This window comes from Dromiciops gliroides, chromosome 5, assembly GCF_019393635.1.
Source record: "Dromiciops gliroides isolate mDroGli1 chromosome 5, mDroGli1.pri, whole genome shotgun sequence".
In the NCBI taxonomy this organism is placed as follows: Eukaryota; Metazoa; Chordata; class Mammalia; order Microbiotheria; family Microbiotheriidae; genus Dromiciops; species Dromiciops gliroides.
This window is the reverse complement of record NC_057865.1, coordinates 104,029,120-104,050,590: the sequence shown is the minus strand read 5'-3', so window position 1 is coordinate 104,050,590 and position 21,471 is coordinate 104,029,120. Positions and strand designations below refer to the sequence as shown.

At 41.3% G+C, this 21,471-nt stretch overlaps 1 protein-coding gene across 1 annotated transcript in view; it reads left to right on the top strand.

Moving 5' to 3' along the window:
- The window catches only part of TMEM178B (transmembrane protein 178B), a 447,373-nt gene that overhangs the window by 393,656 nt on the left and 32,246 nt on the right, over positions 1-21,471 (top strand). Inside the window, exon 3 of the mRNA XM_043965935.1 lies at positions 12,627-12,764. Coding sequence (XP_043821870.1) covers positions 12,627-12,764 — 138 coding nt within the window. The remainder of the gene's footprint in view (positions 1-12,626; positions 12,765-21,471) is intronic.

Below are 21,471 nucleotides of genomic sequence, written 5' to 3'. Positions count from 1 at the left end.
AGCTATCATGTTCAACTCCTTTATTTTACAGATGAGAAAACTGAGGCACAGAGACATATAGTAGCTTTCCCAAGTTCCCACAGTAAGTTAGAAGTGGGATTTGAACTCAGGTAGAAAGATCTGGATTAAAGGAATATCTCTGATACATACTATGAACCCGGGCAAATTTCTTAACTTCTCAGTGTCCTAAGAAACTCTGTGACTATAAGTTGCACAATTATTGAAATTTTCATTCATTCATGGAGAGAATTTCCCTACCAGGAGTTTCCTGCACCAATAAAATTGAGGATCTGCACAAACGACAACAACAAACCAAACCCTCAAGTAATGGTTAAGGAGTAACATTACCAGGTGAATATGAAGTCTGCTTGTATCTCTTTCGGGTCATTGAAGTGGGGATGAATTGGTTAGGCACACCCTTTTGAAAATGTATTGTTTCTCATGCTTGTAGTCCAGGTAGCTGCTATCAGCTGATGTGGTAGCCTAGAAATTGGACTTTTTTCAGGTGTAAAGAGAATGGAAATTCGATTCAATTCAACAAACATATTTTAATACCTACTGTGTAGAAGGCATTGTACCAAGTCCTGAGGTTACAAATAGAGATGAGTCATAAAGCAAAATGCCTTTATGACTGATGATAGTTTTGTCATGGGATGGTCTCAAGCCATTTTGGCTCAGAGGAGTCTGGCAATATCTGTATTTCTGGGCTTGGTTCATCTCTGCCTATATTTGTTGCCAGCACCAAAAAGGCATGTATACTTAACCAGTCTATTCTCTCCTGATATCAGATCTTTAATTGAGTATCTTATCATCTTGGCTAAAACCTCATCTGCTTTGTCCTCTATGTTCTCAAGAGCTATGAAGTCCCCAAAGGGATAGCTTTATATGACTTCTTTCTCTGAGCTTAACTAAATTAAACTGAATTAAAACCTCCCACCTAGAAGAAATTGTGCAATGTCAGGCTATCTAATTTTTTCTCTTTGCCCTTTCTATCATCCTTTTCTCAACCTGGCAACCTCCCTTTATCCACTGGCTCATTCCCTGCTGCCTTCAAACATACCCAGATCTGGTACTGCTTACCTGGCCTCCATTTCCTGACTCTGCCTGGACTACTGAATTCTAGGCACTCTCTTCAGATTGAACCACTCCCTTATATGCCCTTCTCTTCTCCTCTTTGACTTCTTGTGACTCCTAGCTTTGGCAGGATGGCATAGAGGATGAAAGAAGGAACATCTTTGCCACTTTCAGAGGAGGTAGGGTGAAACAGTAAGACATGTCATGGTCCATTAGCTCTTTTGCAGGTCTTCTCTCTCAGACTTAGATCCCAGCCCCATGACATCAGGCCACTGGGAAATGAATGGCTGGAATCTCAGTGCCTAGTCTTTGAATATCTCTTCTCAAAATGCTTCTCCTGGCGAATAGAATTGGACATTGACATCATGGTCATGTAACTTTGTCCATACGTCAATGATCTGTGATTTTAGACAGTAGGGAACTTCCCCTGCTGTCACAGATCCCAAGCTATAACTATATCTATAACTTAGAAAGCAGCCTAAGGCTCAGGGAGGTTATGATTTCTCTAATAGTCACATGCCTTCTAAGTGAGAGGTGTGGGATTTTAAACCAGGTACTTCTGAACTCATCTAGTGATCTCTACTGTATTCACTCTACCATACTGTTTCTTATAATCTATACTTGTACTTTGATGTAATGTCATAGCATGAGCCACGATTGAAATCACCTATAACCTCAGTGATAACTTCTGGTATAAAGGATTGTACCATATTAGCTGTAGAGCTGGGAGGGCTAAAAGAAGTCTTCTCCTTCAACTCATTTTACATATGAGGAAACCGAGGCTCAGATTTTAACATTCCTTATTCTTATTGCTAAGTCTTGTCCTCTTAGCCCCCTTCTCTCCACTCACATAGCCACTCCTCTAGTTTACACCCTCTTTCCTCTTTACTAGATTCAATAGGTTATGAATTAGTCTCCCAGATTTAAGTCTTTGCCCATTCCCATCCATCCTCCATATAGTGGCCATATTGATATGACTATGTTGCAAGTCTGACCATTTCACTATCTATGATTCTCTATTGTCTTTAGGTTCAAATTCCAATTCCTTTGTCTCACATTCAAAACCCTTTACGATCTAACTCCAGTTTATCTTTCCAGACTGATTACACATCCCTCTCCTTCATGTGCTCTACATTGTAGCCAAACTGGTCTACCTGCAAGTCCCACAACATGGAATTCCATCTATCTTCCATATCTTTGCACGGACTTTTCCTCCATGCTTGGAATGCACTCTCTCCTCACTCCTGTCTCTTGGAACCCCCAGCTCTCTCCAAGCTAAGTTTGACCACCTTCCCTCAGTTATTGGTACCACCCTGATCTCTTTGTATTTCTTTTCTGCATATTCTTTATATACTTATTTGCAAAAATCTTGTATCCCTTCTGTAGAATGCAAGTTTCTTGAAGGCAGGGACTATCTCACTCTGTGTGTGTGTGTGTGTGTGTGTGTGTGTCTCCAATACCTAGCATAAGCAGCTAATAAATACTTGTTGATTGATTAAAGCAGCTTGCCCAAGGTCATGCAGATAGTAAGTGGAGGAATGAGGACTCACACCCAGACTTCCCTTTCCAAGCCCAGTTCAGATTAGGTCAATGATAGTGTTATGGGCCCAGAGCATCCCAGAAGTTCTCTGGGGTACTTCAAGGAACCTTCTCCTTGAGAAACTAAACCAAAGGACAGACACACCTAAAGAGATAAGTGGAACCTGCTCCAGACTGAGCTAGCTCCAGGACCACCACCCTTCATTCCAGTCTTCCTCACCCCTGGGAGATAAGATTAGGTGTGGCTGCTGCCTTTCTGGAAGGAGGAGGAGAGAGATGGCTTGAGAGATCCAAAGCCACCCCTCACCCAATTCCCCCAGCCACCACCAGTGGGGGATGGTCCTCCCTCAATAGGGGAACTTTCCACAGTCAGATGATCACCTCATCAGACCACCATCTATAAAAGTATCTGCCTGTCTCCTGCTTGAGGAAATTGGTATCTCAGAGCCATGCTCAGTGCCATGCCTTCTCCCCATGAGAAGAAGTCCAAGGATTTCTCTTTTGGTTTCCCTTCCCTAGCCCCTAAAATAAACTACTATATTATTCTATTGGTTTTGTGTGCAAGAGGGTGTAATTCTTTAAAGAGGAATTCCTAAGGATCCCAAACCCCTAACCCCTATCCCAAACCTCCTACCCTATTTCCCCACAATAGGAACAAAAAGGTGGTGCCATGGATAGAGCAACAGGCATAGAGTCAGAAGACCTCAGTTCAAATCCTGCCTCAGATACCTACTAGAGCAAGTCACTTAACCCTGTCTGCCTCAGTTTCCTCATCTGTAAAATGAGCTGGAGAGGGAAATGGCAAACTACTCTAATATCTTTGCCAAGAAAATCCCAAAAAATGATCACAAAGAGTCAACAGGACTGGGGGAAAATGACTAAGCAATAACAACAAGGAATAAGATGAATGAAAAGCTGTGAAATAGTGTCATAATAAGAGAGGAAATAATTCCAACCAGAAACTTCATGCCCTATTAACTCAGCTTTGAAAATGTAAATAGGTTCAAGAAGAATTAGGTCATTTGAGGACAATACATCTATAGGGTTATTTAAGTCAGTAACCTGTGAGGACATGGGAAAACTTCCATGGTGTTCCACAAGCCACCCTTTGGTTGTTTCTATCTGAAACAGAATGCTAAATAGGATGGACCAAGGTCCTGAGCCCAGAATTGCATCTCTCATCTTTTTTTTTTTTAACGTTTCTGCCTCCTAGGTGATAAGATGGTGATGAACTGTTTTTTTTCCTCCCTTCCTTATTCATTTGGCAGAAAGAAAAAGAAACTGTTATTTAATGGGCGAGGCCTTTTAGAGCCAGTAGAAAAATGCTAAGTGTTGAGGGGGTGGACTAGAGCTCTAAGGTCCCTTTCTGTGCAAAAGTTCTGTGATTCTGATTCTGGGATAGGTATTTATTCCTTCCTTAAGTGGTATTTATTTAAATGCAGATATTCTGATTTCCTGTGTAGAGCTTTCAAGCTACACTTTTCAATTTAAATGTTAATATGAGGGTAAACACCAAAATCAAAATTTTTCCATAAGGAGGAGCTGACTTTTCTGATTCTAATGTCCTTCCTTTCTCCACCCTTCACCATGAACTTCCCTTTTCTCCTCATTTCTCCCTTCTTTCCTAAACTCTCTTTTTTTAAAAAAAAAGGATTAAGAATAACACATTTTTAAGATCTAAAATTAAAATGTTTAATGTTGGCACTCATGAAAAAAAGATGTGGAGCCAAACCCAGGAGTTGATCAATGTTCATGCCTTTGTTTCCAACCTTTACTAACCCAGCCAAAGTCTTCATTCTCAATTGCTTTGTGAGGAAGTTATTCTTATAATAGTTCTATAGTTGCCTTACATAGTAATCCTCCCAGTGCCAGGGAACTAGACTTTTTTCTTTCTTTCTAAAATGAGAAGATTTTCAACTCTTCAGCATGTATCCATGTTGGCCATAATACAGACTCTTCAATATTTCAATGGTTCTCTGATCTCATTTATGTGAGTATTTTCAACCATAGTAAAGATCAAAACCCATCCATACCTCATTCTGAGTGACTCCTGTCCACATATTACCATTTTTCTTGCATAGAGAGTCTATGCCAGAGTGGCACAAGGCCTAACCATTGGTTTTCTCTCCTTCTGATTACATGACCAACCTACTTCCTTTTTTAAATCATACATCTCTCTAATGATAGCTTGGCTACCACTTCATTTATATTAATTCATTTTTTGGTGATATATTCTAGTCTATCTATAATGTTATGGGCCCAGAGCACCCCAGAAGTTCTCTGGGGTACATCAAGGAACCTTCTCCTTGAGAAACTAAATCAAAGGACAGACACACCTAAAGAGATAAGTGGAACCTGATCAGGACTGAGCTAGCTCCAGGACCACCACCCTTCATTCCAGTCTCCTCCACCCCTGGGGAGATAAGATTAGAAGTGGCTGCTGCCCTTGTGGCTCAAGGAGGAGAGAGAGATCCACAGCCACCCCTTACCCAACTCCCCCAGCCACCACCAGAGTGGGGTGGTCTTCCCTAAATAGAGTAACTTTCCACAGTCAGATGATCACCTCATCAGACCACCATCAGACCTCTGTAAAAGTATCTGCCTGTCTCCTGCTCAATGACATTGGTATCTCAGAGCCACGCTCTGTGCCATGCTTTCTCCCCATGAGAAGAAGTCCAAGGAGTTCTCTCTTGGTTTCCCTTCCCCAGCCCCTAAATAAACTACTATCTTATTCTATTGGTTTTGTGTGCAAGAGGGTATAATTCTTTAAAGAGGAATTCCTGGGGCAGCTAGGTGGCACAGTGGAAAGAGCACTGGCCCTGGAGTCAGAAGGACCTGAGTTCAAATCCAGCCTTAGCCATGTAACACTTACTAGCTGTGTGAGCCTAGGCAAGTCACTTAACCCCACTTGCCTCACCAAAAAACAAACAAACAAAAAATAGAAGCTTGTTACATACCTATTGCATACACAGTCTACTTCATATTACATGCCTTGTTATATGCCCAGTCTACTTCATGTTATATGCCTTGTTATATGTTCAGTCCACTTCAGTGCTGACCAGCTTTTCTTTCTGTAGAGCTACTCCAATGATATCTACTGTCCTGCTGCTACTGAGTTCACTCTGCTTAACTCATTGCTGTGGACTGCACTCACATCCCTGTTCTTCCCTACTGCTTTTAGGTCCAGGATGGAATTGTTATATCTCCCCATGAGAAGTCCAAGGATTTCTTTCATGGTTTCCCTTCCCCCCCCCTTTCCCTTCCCTTGCCCCTAAATAAACTACCATCTTATTCTAACTGTTTTTGTGTGCAGGAGGGTGTAATTCTTTAAAGAGGAATTCCTAAGAACCCCAACTCCTAACCCAACCCATACCTCATTTTCTCCCATAACAGAATGAACAAAAGATTCTGGACCCTGGAGTTCTAGTTTTAGCTTTGCCATTTACTAGTTGTATGACTGTGGATTAGTCATTTCACTCATTCAAGCCTCAGTTTTCTCATTTGTAAAATGAGATAGGATTAAATTCCAAAATTTTATTTTTATTGCTATCTTTTTTAACAATGCTATTTCTAAAAGTATACCTTTCCCATACCTATTCAATAAGCCATCCTTTCTTTTAAAAATAAAATAAAATAAAAGTAACCCAGCAAAACCAACACATCAACTAAGTCTAAGAGCTTATGCTAGGTTCTCTACTCCTAGTCCCCCATGTCTTCAAAGTAGGGAGGCAGGGTTATATTTTCATCTCTTCAGGGCCAAGCTTGTTCTGGGTTTGTGCCCTAGATGATCTCTAAGGTTCGTTCCAGTTCTAAAATTCTGTGATTCTGCTGTCAGGGCTGGTAATTTCTTAGTTCAGCTCTAATGCTTCCAATGCCATTTCTTAGTCTGTTGCCTCACAGAAGAGCTTTGGAATTCCTTCTGACACAGGCAGCAATGAGTTATTTTTGAAAAGTCTTTTTCCTCTCACAAAGGATTTGAATCTCCCTGATCTTAGCCCTATGGTCCCAGCCATACCCAGTGCAGAGAGCCCTCAGGAGTTGGGGCTTTGTGTCCTCAAACATGGAAGTACTTTTCTCTCCTCTGGAGTTTCACTTCTACCCTTTGCTTCAGAGTACTCATTGTTACTGGCTCCGTATTCAGAAGGGGTAAATGACATTTCACCCAGTCTTTCAAATCTCCCCAGATTGGGTATCCTTTATCCCAAGGGACTCCACCTGAGCCATTCAGAAGCTGGCAAGGAACAAAGGCTGTCCCTCAGTTTACTCAATTTAGACTACAGACTCCCCTAAACAAAATACCTGGTATTCCCTCCGCAAGTGAAACCGTAACACAGCTAAGCAGCAGCTAATGTGTGTATGGCTTAAGGCCTGCCTTGAATTCTACCTATGAGCTCTGGGGCAAGGAGTCAAGAGGGAGTACAGAATTCAAGCTCAGTCTAAAAGAATACACCAATATTATATTTTTTTATTAATAAAGTACATTATTTTTTTCCCGTTACATGTAAAGATAGTTCTCAACTTTTGTTTATACAAGTTTTCCAATTTCAGATTTTTCTCCCTCCCTCCCCTCCCTCCCCTCGACAGCAGGTAATCTGATATAGGTTACATATATATATATATATATATATATACACATACATAATAACATTAAACATATTTCTGCATTAGTCATGTTATAAGAGAAAAATCAGAGCAATGATGAAAAACCTCAAAATAGAAAGACAACAGCACCAAAAACAAAAGAAATAGTATGGTTCATTCAGCATCTATACTCCACAGTTCTTTTTTTTTTTTTTCCTGGATTTGGAGATCCTCTTCTATCATGAGTTCCCTGGAACTCTTCTGTACCATTGCATTGGTGAGAAGAATATAGTCCATCACAGTGATCAACACTCAGTGTTGATGATACAATGTTCTTCTGGTTCTGCTCATCTCACTCATCATCAGCCCACGCAAGACCCTCCAGGTTTCTCTGAACTCCTCCTGCTCATCGTTTCTTACAGCACAATAGTATTCCATTGTATTCATATACCACAACTTGTCCAGCCATTCCCCAATTGATGGGCATCCCCTCAACTTCCAATTCCTTGCCACCACATAAAGAGCAGCTATAAATATTTTTGTACATGTGGGTCCCTCTCCCCTTTCCATGATCTCTTTGGGAAAAAGACCCAAAAGTATACACCAATATTATTAATAAATTATTAATAAAAGAAAGCTATGCTTTTATTAGGAAGAACACTGCTGGTGGGAAAGCATTCTTTGTACTCTGATTCACTTAAAAACACATTGTGAAAAGCCTGAGTCCACTAAGCAGAGGAATGAATAGATTCCTGGGCCTCAGACACTTACCAGTTATTGAGACCCTGGGCAAGTCATTTAACTTCTATCAGCTTCAATTTCCTCATCTGTAAAATGGCAATAGTTATAGTCCCTTCCTTGTGGGGTTGTTGTGAGGATAAAATGAGATAACTTAAAACACTATGTAAATGCTAGTTTACCATCATCGTCATTGTTGTTAGGTCTGACTGTTTGAACCTCAAGGTAGAGAAGCCCAAGCACCACTTTTCTATGTGGTAGCAGCAAACCCAAACTGCAAGTCAGATACCTTGGAAATAAGCAACCTCTTGAAAACTTCACAAATCCCAACCTTTCAAGTGACTGCACACATCCCAGAGGGTCGATGATTTTCTAATAGGATGACAAGACTGATTCTCATCCCTCTTCCTCAGTCAGAGACTTAATACAGGGTCTTCAGCTGCTACCGGCAAAACCCTTGACATGAGATCAGGTCTATGGCTAGTACTTGTTAAACTACAATGGACAGAATCAGGCCTTTGTACAATGACCTTTTTAATGTCTGTCTCAGAAAATCTCTAGGATATTCGTCATTCTCCCCAAGTCCCAGCCTGACTTTTGGCCTCTAAATAAGAGACTTCACTCTCTTTCCCTACTACTGGCATTTTCTCATTTATGTTTTTGTATTTTTCCCTTTGTTTCATGACTGGTTATGCTGTCTACTATTCACTCATCTATCTAATTATCACAGTTTTTGTCAAGGTTTTGGTGGTGAGGTTTGGAATGGTTTCAATAAGGCAAATTCTAGACTAGTTCAGGGGTTCTTATTTTTTTGTTTGTTTGGTTTTTGGTGGGGCAATGAGGGTTAAGTAACTTGCCCAGTGTCACACAGCTAGTAAGTGTCAAGTGTCTGAGGCTGGATTTGAACTCAGGTCCTCCTGAATCCAGGGCTAGTGCTTTATCCACTGCACCACTTAGCTGCCCCCTGCAGGGGTTCTTATTAAAGTATCCATGAATAGATTCCATAGGGTATATGAACTTGGATAGGAGAAAAATTGCATTTTAATTTTCACTAACTTAACTAAAATTGAGCATTTTTTTAAATTAGCCTAGGAAGGGGTCCATGGGCTTCCCAAGACTGCCAAAAAGCTCCATGACACACACTATAAAGAACATTAGTTCTAGAAGGCTTGTCTCAGATTTTGTCTGCTGAGTCAGCATTTCCTTTGTCAACTCCCAAGAATGATTTGGGATATCCCCTAAAGTTTTCATAAGACCATAGGATCATAACTCTAGAGCTGGAAGGGACCTCAGAGACTACCACTCATTTAACAGATGAGGCAACTGAGGCCTAGGGAAGTTTTAAGTTGGCCAATATCCCACAAATAGTAAACATCAGAGGTAGAATTTTAATCTCAGTCCTCAACAACATAATGGAACTCCCTAACTTTGGAGGACCTCTAATGTCACATCCCTCCAGTGCCAATAACATCATTTCCTTGCTCTTTGCCTCAGAGTGAAGTGGAATTATCAAGTAGGAGTCTCTCAAAGCCTGGGACTATTCCATATTTAGACTTTGGTGTCTAGTTGTGTCCATCTCCACCTTGGAGATACTCTAGGATTACAGACCTGGTAAATCAGAATGACAAATATTTGGACTTGTACATTCAAACATGGAGAAGTTGAGAGAACACTTGAAGTCAGAAAGACTTGGTTTCAAATCCTGGCTTAGACACTAACTGTATGACTCTGGACAGGTCACTTAACCCCACTGGGTCTCCAAGAACCTAAATAGCTAACCCTGATCTCTTTCTCTCTCTCTCTCTCTCTCTCTCTCTCTCTCTCTGTGTGTCCCTTCTTCCCTCCCTCCCCTTTCTTTTCCATCTCTCTCCCCTCCAGTTCTGCAATTATATCTGTAAGAGGTTGGACTCAGTGACCCATAAGGTCCCTTCTAGCTATGTAGTAATGGAAAAAAATGAGGACTAAAGAACTGATTACTCTATTGTATGATAAGCATTTGGGGAAAGATTATGGTGGTATCTGCAGAAAGAAGGAAGTCTATAGGAGGAACTAGGGTAGGAGAATATGAATTTATTTCAGATGTGTTGAGTTTCACGTCCTGGTAAAACTTTCATCTAAAACTATCTTATGTAAATGTAGAACTGGAGCTCAGGGTGAGAGATTAGGGTTGGCTCTATAGGTTTGGGAGTTATCTGCATAGAGGTGATAATTGAAGTTATGATATTTTGAGGCTAGAGACAAGTTAAAGGTTCATAGGAAGTTGGGTGAAAAATGACTTGGCAGCACTATTCCTTCTAATAGATTTAAGTGGTAAATGGATAACCATGCAACACAAGGAACAAACTAGGAAGACTGAACAAACATGTAGAGAGGTCTGGATTGTAGTCAAAACTTGAGACAAATTTAATGTGAGTTCATAACAGGGACCAGGAGCTATCAGTGGTCCTGAATCTGCCAAAGCAGCATGGCTACTGTATGTTGGCTGAGAGCTGTCTTTACCCCAGTGGGGTCATTGCTCTGTGCTTATCCAGATGAGGCTGGAGGACTCAGAAGCTGGTCAAGATACTGCCAGGGTGATGAGAATAGATCTCAGGCTAGCCTTCAGATAGGCTGAGGATCCACCCACCTCTACCAATAGAGGGATCAGCCTGGAGAGGGGAAAGAACCTGTCACAAATGATATAAATAATTGTTATTGTGCCGCATGGCAATTAGGAATAAATAGCAAGCCGTTCATGTAAATGACTGTAATTAGCATTACTTTTACACAGCCAAACCAAGCATTTTGGGGATTAGTTTGTGGGAGGGGAGAGGGAACTGTGTTCAACAGGAAGTAACCCTGACTCCTCTGCAAAGCCTGCATGTGTAAGTAAACCAGGCAGATGAGCCTCCCTCTTTCTCTTATGTGGGAATCTACAGCCTGTGTATTTCAGGAGTTGAATCCATATTTTTCCCCTTTCTCTCCTCTCTCCTCCCAGGGCCACCCATCAGCCTACTCCTTTGACAATGAGAGCCATTAGCCACTGCTCCATCTGCCCCTCCCCTTTTATCTTCCTGCCTTGCCCCTCTCAGGGCTTCCTTGAGCTGGCATTCAGCATTCAATGAAGCAAGGCACAATTCCTACAGGAGCAGTGTGGAGGACAGATGGAGATGGGTGGGGAGAGACATCTTCTGCCATAAGCTAAGTATTGATGGCACTGAAGCCAAGTATACACTGCCCCCCCCCCTCGCCATCTCTGACTCCAGTATTATAAGATCTCAGCTACAGAGCTTGAATGGAGTTTTGAGTTCATTTAGTTGAAGTCCTTAATTTTACAGATGAAGAAAAGGAGGTTGAGAAGTGTGAAATGCTTTGCCCAAGTTCACACAGGCTTTGATGGACAGAACTGGTGTGCAAACTCAGGCCCTCTCGCTCCAAATCTACCATTCTCCCCACTGGAATGTTCAGCATACGCCCTGTATGCACTTTATGGTCTTGGACCTCCATAGGTTAGTATGACAATATCTGAAAAATTGCATAGTGCTCATATAACTTCTTTTATGCCCCATCCCATGACATAGGAGGACAGTAGCTGGAAACCAATGAGCCTCAAATGGATTTGCTTCTATTTATCTAAGGACTTTGTTTGCAGATGCATGTATTCTGGATGAAAGGGGATGAATTCTGGGTTGAGGTGACTAGAGATCGGTAGGGGCAAAGTGAGGGAAGTTTGGAGGAGGGGGGAAAGGGATGGGAATTTAGTTAGTGATGCAAGGAGCAGGTGAGTGAAGGAACATTGATGGTAGTTCAGATATGTCCCCCCCTCCCCCAAAGCATAGAGGTATAGGTAAGGCAACCCAGAAGGAACCAGAGCACGATGCTGAGTATAACCGAGAAGTGGTATCCATTCTGCCCTTCTCCATCTGGTGACAATGCCACAGCCAGACAATGTCCCTCCTCATCTGTGCCCAAACAAGAAAGTTGCCCAGGGTTCCAAATCCCAGCCGAGTACAGGAGGGTTGGCTGAGCAATTCTGCCAAACCCTCCCCACTTCTGGTCAGCGAGGTGTGGAGTGGAGCTGTCCCTACAATTTGATGGAGAGAAGGGGACTTCATGGGTCATTTGGGTGGTCACAATGACAGATGGGCTATTGCCTGCATGAGAGAGAGAGGGGTAGTTAGAAAGGACGCTTGAGTGAGAAAAGAAATTATGCTTACCCACAAACACATATACATACACACCAAGGGGCTGGCCACATTGCTGGGAAGCCCCCAGGAAAGGTTACAGCTTCGTAGAATTCAGAGCTTAAAAGTCATTAGAAGTCATCTAACCCAACAATCTCCACTGACAAATGAGGAAACGGAAGCCCAGAAAGGTTAAGTGATTTGCCCAGCTTCACATAGCCAGCAAAAGGAAAGACCCAAACCAGAATTCAGTGTAAAAACTGGCTCTCACTTTACCTTAGAGCTCAGTTGGGATCTCCGGTCACACCTCTATAATTGTTACCAAGATGCTCTTTGTCAACAAAGGACAATATGTATCTGTCTCAAATGGACAAAGTAGGTATATTCCAGATGGAGGGTGATCATCTCCCATCTAGTCCCTATACCTGCTATGGGACTTTCAAGCAACATAGATCCCCATAGCTCTGTGTTTCTCTCTGTATACCTTCAAGTTCTGGTTCTAACTCTTGTTTGCCCATTTTTCTGCTCCAGATCTGCGCAGAATGACGGCTGGCTTCATGGGCATGGCAGTGGCGATCATCCTCTTTGGCTGGATCATCGGGGTGCTGGGCTGCTGCTGGGACCGAGGCCTTATGCAGTATGTGGCAGGGCTTCTCTTCCTCATGGGAGGTAAGGCTTATTGTTTGGAGAAATGAAGTCCATGTTTTATCTCTTGATCACAATCATAGCTAATATCTGTATAAAACACTTCAAAGCTTGCAAAACACTTCAAATATGTTATCTCATTTGATCCTGACAACAACTCTGGGAGAAAGGTTTGTCAGTCCCATTTTACAGATGAGGAAACTGAACCTGAGAAGATTAAATGACTTGCCCCCTGTCACACAACTAGCAAGTGCCTGAGGAACCATGTGAAATTATGTCTTCCTGACTCCAAATTCAGTGCTCTGGTCACACCACCTAGCTGCCCATAGAATCAAGAGTTAGAACCAGAACTCGAAGGTATACAGAGAGAAACACAGAGCTATGGAGATCTATGTTGCTTGAAAGTCAACATATCATGTGGCATACTATGACCTGAATCAAACCTTTCTCCCCATAATTTATCCTTTGAGTTAGGGGAGGCCTCCTATAACCAAGGTCCAGAAAAAGCCTTTTGACCTACCTCTCCCCCCCCCACTTTTCCTTCATACTTTCTCTGTCCTAATTGGCTAAGTAGACATAGGGCTGGATTAGGGACACTAGCTGAGCCTTAGTTGATATTCTTGACAGATGCATGGAAGCTGGGGCTTAACTAAGTTGGTGTAAGAAATATAGCTGAACAGGTCTCCTTGGGGACCAGGACAGAATTTTCCCTGACTACGAATGGCTGAGTTTCTGTAGAACTGTTTCATCTAAGAACGATTGTACTGGAGCTTCTCTGTCAGGCCTGCAGGACTCCTACTATTTCCTTCAGTTTCTAGGGAGGCCAGGAGAGATTTCTACCAGGAGGGTGAGGGGAGGGTGATTCTACATGGAGTACAAGTCCCAAGTCATGTCACAGGGCGGAAGTATTCAAGGGGGAAGGTGAGCAGTACTTTCTCCTGCTCAAACAACCCTTTTCATCTACCATGGCTATGTCTTTATCCCCATCTTCTCAGTTCCTCTTATGTCTCTATTGCATTTCCACTATCAGTGCAGGCTACATGTCCCTCTCATCTTGCCCTATTTCCAAATCCTCTAGAATGAAGAGATGACTTTCTGAGGGATCCTCCCAAGGGCCTATGGCATCAGGTACAGCCTGATAGTGAGGCCAGGCTTCTCATGGGACAATGAAATCCCCAAAATGAATGCTGAGCTCTCCCTAAACCACCTCGATGTTCCTGCGCTCAGGTCAAACCCAAGACACAATCTCATACAACCTCATTCAGTAGCTTATGTGACAACAACAACTTACGTTGGTAGACTGCTTGATAGTTTCAAAGTCCTTTCACGGTTATGATCTCATTTCAAGTATACATTTAGAGTCAGCTGACAGAAGTCATCTAGTCCAGGCTTCCCATTTTATAGATTTAAAAAAACAAAACAGGGACTCAGAGAATGTATGTGGTTTTGCCCAGTTGCACAGCTAGGTTTTGAACAAAGATCCTCTGAGTCCAAATTTAGCACTTCCCTTGATTACAACAGTCTTGCGTACATATTATTATCCACATTTCCCAAGTATGGAAACTGAGGTTCAGAGAAATTAGTAACTCTCTCAAGATTGCACAGCTAGTAAGTGGAAGAGCAGGAATTTGAAACTTAGGTCATAAGATCATAAATTTAGAACCAGCAGTGAGCTGACAGGTCATTGAGTACAACCCCTTCATTTTACAGATGAGGAAACTGAGACCCAGAAAAGGGAAATGACTTGTCCAAAGTCATAGGTGGCATAGCTGAGATTTGGATTAAGTAGACTCCATATCCAGGGGTCTTTCCACAATATATTCAAATATATAAATACTTAAATGGTCATTCATTTACAAGTTGCTGTCCTATCCATGTATGATTGCATACAGTGACGATAATTTCCTCATTGCCTCCAAAGGGATCAAACAAGATAATAAATGTAAAAGGGCTGGGAAATATGTTTATTAACTAATGTTTATTAACTTAACCAACTAGGACTGTATTAATGATACTATTACACAGAAACAAAGAGATCTAGTGCTTAGTGTGTTGCTGATTAAGCACATAGTAGGCACTTAAAAATGCTTGTTGACTACTCACTTTGGCCAGAGAAACAATTAGGTTTTAAATTTATCAGCACCTAAAGCATAGGCCTATGAAAATTCTTAATGCCTTGTATTTACAGTTCAATCCCCACTGTCTTAATGCTATATATTTATAGTTCAATTCCCACTCCACAGAACTAAATATCAGTCAACATTTAAGTACCTTCTGTTTGCTCAGAACTGAACCAGGTACTTGGTATAACAATATAAAGATGAGAATCCTTGCCTTCCAAAGAGGCAACTAAGAGGATGCCACCTGTACTGAAATAAGTAAATTCAAGATATGTACAAAGAATATATAATGACTAAAGACTAATGAGGGGGTAAGCAAGAAAGTTCTCTTGCAGGAGGTGTCACTTCAACTAAAACTTGAATGAACTAAGGGGTTACAGAAGGCAGAGGTGAGAAGGGAAAGCATTTATTATTATTTATTACTTATATATAATATATTGTATTTTGTGCAATATATGTTATATTGTATTATATACAATAGAATAATCTATTATATTACATGCAATATATACAGTATATATGTTATATACAATATATAACTATATTGTGGTGGTAGTGGTGTTATTATTATTATTATCATTATACAAAATTGATGTTTGTGAGTACATAGGAGGTACAAATAAAGTGTGATATGAGTTCAAGGGAAGGAAGCCCAGTTTGGGGCAAACTCTCTAGGCCCCATCCAACCTATATTCAGCCATCTACTTTTCCTAAGATCCTACAATGGAGGAAGCTACTACCACTAAAAGGGATTAGGTTGATGAATGAGGTAAACAATTGGAATGAGTCACAGCCAGTGGGGAAACCAGAATGCATCCCACCATCTATTTGTACTGTTCTTCTCCTCTTCCTGCTGTACCACAGTCTGCTTTTTGGCCCTGGGAGTTGGAAGAAGTTCAGAAACTGATGTGATTGAATGTGTTATACCCATCACCATGGAGTCCTCCACAAAAGACAAAGACAGAGGCATTATGCAGTTAGGGGGTGAGTGAAGCTTAAAACAAGGAAGAGAGAGGAGGATGGTATTGGAAATGTTTTTGGAAAACAAGAGCCAGTAAGTCCTAGATATGGGGATGGGTATAAGACCCTGCATAAGCTGGATCAAGAGTTGATTTCCTATAATACTAAATGTGTACTACACAGAGGTTCCAAGCTGCCCTGCCCAGGCTTGGAGGCCTCAGGAAAAGAATGGCTTGGCCCCCCAAAAGTATGTGGCAAAGTGTTTCTTGGGAGCAGCGAATTATACCTGGGGTTACATTCTGTAAAATGGATTTTGCAGAATTGAACTTAAGGTGTTCTTTTGTTGTCTTATTTCCAAGAGCAGATTTTAAATAAAATTTAAGCTATTACCACTGACACAAAGTTGTTTTGGATAGCACCCAAGGATGACAATAGAGAGTTTTCAACCCAGCATGAAGCTAGACTTAACTCTAGAAACTCCTTTTTATCAAGACTGGAAGTGTTTGTCTTCTTATTTGGGCAGCTAGGTGGTGTGGTGGGTAGAGTGCTAGGCCGAGAGACAGAAAGACTCAGCATCTTGAGTTCAAATCTGACCTCAGACACTTACCAGTTGTGTGATCCTGGGCAAGTCACTTCACCCTAGATGCCTTAATTTCCTCATCTGTAAAATGAGCTGGAGAAAGAAATGGCAAACCACTCCAGTATCTTTGCCAAGAAACCCCTAAATGGGGTCAGAAAGAATTGAACACTACTGAAACGACCAAACAACAACAGCAACAATGACAACAAAATCTTATTTCACCTGGTTACTATCTTGTATCATTTAATGTACAAATTGTTTATCCATGACCTACAGAATTCCTACCATGCCAAGAATGATCACCGAGCTAGCCTTGCTTTGACTGGGTTCCCACCTGATTATATGACCTTGCTGATACAAGGGTGAAATAATCAGCTGAGGAAGTTGGCCCTAAAATGAAGGAGAAATGGGGCAGCTAGGTGGCACAGTAGATAAAGCACCAGTCCTGGATTCAGGAGGACCTGAGTTCAAGTCTGGCTTCATACACTTGACACTTACTAGCTATGTGACCCTTGGCAAATCACTTAAACTTCATTGCCCCACAAAAAATAAAAATAAAATAAAATGAAGGAGAATTATACAGACAAAACTAGGACAAACTGTGCTTCCTGCTCTTCTGATATGTGTGGGACTTTAAGTTTGGAACTGGAAGGGATTTTACTGTTCATTTCTTCAAATTCTCCCACTTTACAGAAAAGGAAACTGAGGCCCAGAAAGAGCAGGTAGCTTGATCAAGGCCACTCAGGTAAGAAGTGACACAAGCAGGATTTGAACCCCAGTCCTCTGACTGATAATTCACCCTTCTTTCCACTTGAACATGGTGGTGTCATATTCTTCTTTGGGTTTTATTATCTCTAGTTAAGTATGATTGGCAATATGGTATAATAGAAATAACAGACTTGGAGTTAGAGAGCCTGGGCTTTACCCTCTGCACTTTCACTTATCATAGAAACGCTGGCAATTCTGTTTGACTAACCAGTGGATAGAGCACTGGGCCTGGAGTCAGTAAGATCTAAGTTCAAATCTTGTCTCAGACACTTACTGGCTGTATAACCCTGGTCAAATTGCTTCACTTCTGCTTGATTCAGTTTCCTTAACTGTAAAACAGACATAATAATAGCACCTACCTCCCAGGGTTGTTGTGAAGAACAAATGAGGTAATATTGATAAAGTGCTTAGCACAGTGCCAAGCACATAATAGATACTAAATCAATGTGTTTCCTTCCTTCCTTCCTTTCTGAGGTTCAGTTTCCTAGTCTGTAAAATAGAGATCATAATTCTAGAACTACTTTTTTGTCTTACCACATGATGCTGTTCTCAGCTCAGCATTTCTTATCCCCCAGATTCTCTCTTGAGTTCCAAACATGAATTTTCAGTGGTCTCCAAAGTAGAGTTGGTGGCCTATGTGATCAACTAATTAGAAAGTGGGAAGATGGATAAAAAAACCTACCCTTCCTGCAATAGCCAGTGGTGGGATTTGTTTCCAACACAACCTGGGTTCAAATCCCTCAAAAACTTTATCACTGTGTGTCCCTGGGCAAGTAACTCACTTAACCCTGCTAGCCTCAGTTTTCTCATCTGTAAAATGAGAGAGTTGAACTCAGTGACTTCTAAAATCCCTTCTAGCACTCTATTATTCTTTGTGGGGTTTTTTTTTGGAGGGGGTTGTGGGGCAATGGGGGTTAAGTGATTTGCCCAGGGTCACACAACTAGTAAGTGTCAAGTGTCTGAGGCCAGTTTGAACTCAGGTCCTCCTGAATCCAGGGCCGGTGCTTTATCCACTGGGCCACCTAGCTGCCCCCACTCTATTATTCTGTGATTCAACCATACCTTGTCACCCAGCATTCCCTTTTTCTTCCCTCTTTCTCTGTTGTGTAAACTCCTGACTTCATCCCTTCTAAACTGAATTTTGTCCCCTCAGAACTATTATAACTTAACCACTCCCCAGGTACCCATAGCAGCAGTTGCAGAAGTACTAATGGGGGGAGGGGGCAGCTAGGTGGCACAGTGGATAGAGCACCAACCCTGGATTTGAGAGGACCTGAGTTCAAATTCAGCCACAGATACTTGACACTTAGTAGCTGTGTGACCCTGGACAAGTCACTTAACCCTCATTGCCCCGCAAAAAAAAAAATTAATTAAATAAACAAACAAACAAATAAATAAATAAATGGGGGGAAAAAGAATACAAGCTCTGTAAGGGGCAGCTAGATGGCTCAGTGACCTGTGTGACCCTGGGCAAGTCACTTAACCCTCATTGCCACACACACACACACACACACACACACAAAATAATAATAATAAGAAGAAGTACTAATGGAAAAAGCCTGTCCTGTCCTCTAGTATTTGTTGTTTTTCAGTCATGTCTGACTCTTTTTTGTTGTTGTTTGGGGTTTTTTTTGTCTGTTTCTTTTTTGCAGGGCAATGAGGGGTAAGTAACTTGCCCAGGGTCATACAGCTAGTAAGTGTCAAGTGTCTGAGTCCAGATTTGAACTCAGGTCTGCGTGAATACAGGGCTGGTGCTTTATCCACTGTGCCACCTAGCTGCCACGCCCCCCCCCCCCGCCCCCACCATGTCCGACTCTTCATTAACCCATTTGGGGTTTTCTTGGCAAAGATACTGGCGTGGTTTATCATTTCCTTCTCTAGCTCATTTGACAGATGAGAAACTGAGGGAAACATGGTTAAGTGATTTGCCTAGGGTCACGCAGCTAGTAAATGTCCAAGGCCAGAGTTGTGCTCAGGAAGAAGAGTCTTCCTGACTCTAGGCCCAGTGCTCTATCCACTGTACCATGTAGCGGGAATAAAATGAGTCACTGGATGATTAGACATAGATGGGCTGGAATATGCATTTCAGATCTCATTATATTATCTTCCCCTGAACCTCACTAATCTTCTGAACTTCCCTGTTTCTCTCAAGAGCACCACTTTTTCCCCTAGTCACCCAGATTTACAACCTGTGTCATTTTCAATTCCTTACTTATTCTTCCACCACACAACCAAACAGTTGTCACATTTTATTGTGTCCACCCCCATACCACCTTTTGTATTCTTCCCTTTCTCTCAGCTAACACAGTCATCACCCTAGTTAAGGCCCCCATCACCTCTTACTTTGTCTGTTACAATGGCTTCCCTATTGGTTTCTCAGCCTCAAGTGTATTCCATCTCTAAGATTTTCCACACAGCTACCAAAATAATTTTCCTGAAGCACAGGTCTGTCCATCCCCCTACTCAGTAAACCCCAGTGGATCCTTCTATTGTTTCATTCCTTCATTATGCATATAGTTATTTGTATGTAATTTACAAATAAATAAAAATAGATGGGATAGTAAATTTAGTTGGGACAGAAGCACAAAATATTTTTGCTCATAGCGGTTGGTGATCAAAAATGTTTTGAGACCACTGGTCTAATGGACTATTAGAAGTTGAATGTCCAGGACTTTAAAGGCCAACTAATCCAATCCATCATTTTATAGATGAAGTTATCATGTATCTATCATAGCCTCCCTTGTGGTGCAGTTATTTGTGTATATGTCAGATCTCCCACACAATATTGGGAGCTCATTGAGGGCAGGAAAACTGTATTACTCTTCTTTGTACCTCCCTCAACTCCTAAAAAATCCATTACACATCATGGTTGCTCAATAAAAGTCTGTCAAATAAATGAATGAATTTATTGCTATGTGCCCTAAATGGTTTGATATTTGCTTGCCTAAAAATCTGGTTTAATAGTTGTATGTTGTCACTTCTTATCAGGTATCTAGGCAGTCAGGCTTTCTATAGGCCTATAAAATGAAAACTAGATGGGAATTAGAACTCCTCTCATTTTACAGATGAGGAAATCCCAAAAGATTAAGAGACTTTCCAAGATCACACAGCCATAAGTAATAGGGATAATGGGATTTCAATGAACCCAATCACTTGCCTAGAAAATATTAAATTATGAGTCCTTGAAATATTGAACTATATTTTCCCAAAACTAAAGATCTGTAAGGTTTTTACCATCTCTAAATCTTAAGAACTTTTATTTGGCTGGCCCTACTCTCAGGATAGAATTCAGTAAGTCTTAAAGAACCAAAAATAGTTGGAGGAAGTCCAGTTCTCATGGGGGTGAAGGATCCTCTTCATCCACTCAACTGTATATATTTCTAAATAAAATTTGGGGTTTGATCAAAGAATCTGTATGGTTCATACACTTCATGGAATGAATGAATTTAAAAGCATGTATTAAACACTATGTGCCAAACACTGGGGAATATAAGTAGAAAAAGCAAGAAAGTCCCTTCTCTCAGGGAGTTCCTGTTATTATTGAGAAGACAACACCAAAAAAAAAAAAAAGAAAAGAAAAGAAAGCTTAACTGTAAGGCAGATAGATACAAAGGACTAGAAATCCTAAGAGGCTGCATTGGTGGAGATGACAAGACTTAGGGAGTGTGAAGGTCACACAAGCAATAATCTCGATTAACAAGTACAGTCATTCAGAGTTATTTGGCATATGCAAGTGTCCAGTGTGAAAACAGTAAAACCTGATAAGACCAGAACTTACTTATTCTTCTTTCATATAGACACAGCTTGAGTTTTAGCCATAGGTGGAAGGGTGGGGAAGGAGGAAAGGAAGAATAGATTGGGAAAAGCCAACCCTGAAAACCATAGGGCTCTGAGCAACTGCTGTCTTCTTGTATGTGAGTTCAATTTAATTGAGAATCAGGGAGTGAACTTGTTGAAAAGTCCTGATCTACTGACACCTGTCTTTGCAGTGTGAACAGCAACACTTAGAGATAATTAGTTAAACTGCTATACTTAAGTTAAGAGGCTTTGAGTGCCAGTTCAGAGATTGACACACAGGATTCCTGTGGGTCTAGCAACAGTGACATTTCCATATTTGAAAGAATAGATGCATTTAAGGGAAAATAATGGCAGTTACCATTATCTATTCACCTAAAAGACAAGAAGTCCATTGCTACCTAAGTTATAATTTTACAGTGCTATGTCCCCCACTGACAGAGGGAACTAGATTTGTTTAGCCTAAGGAAGAGTAGATATAGGCAGAACATAATAGCTATCTTCAAAT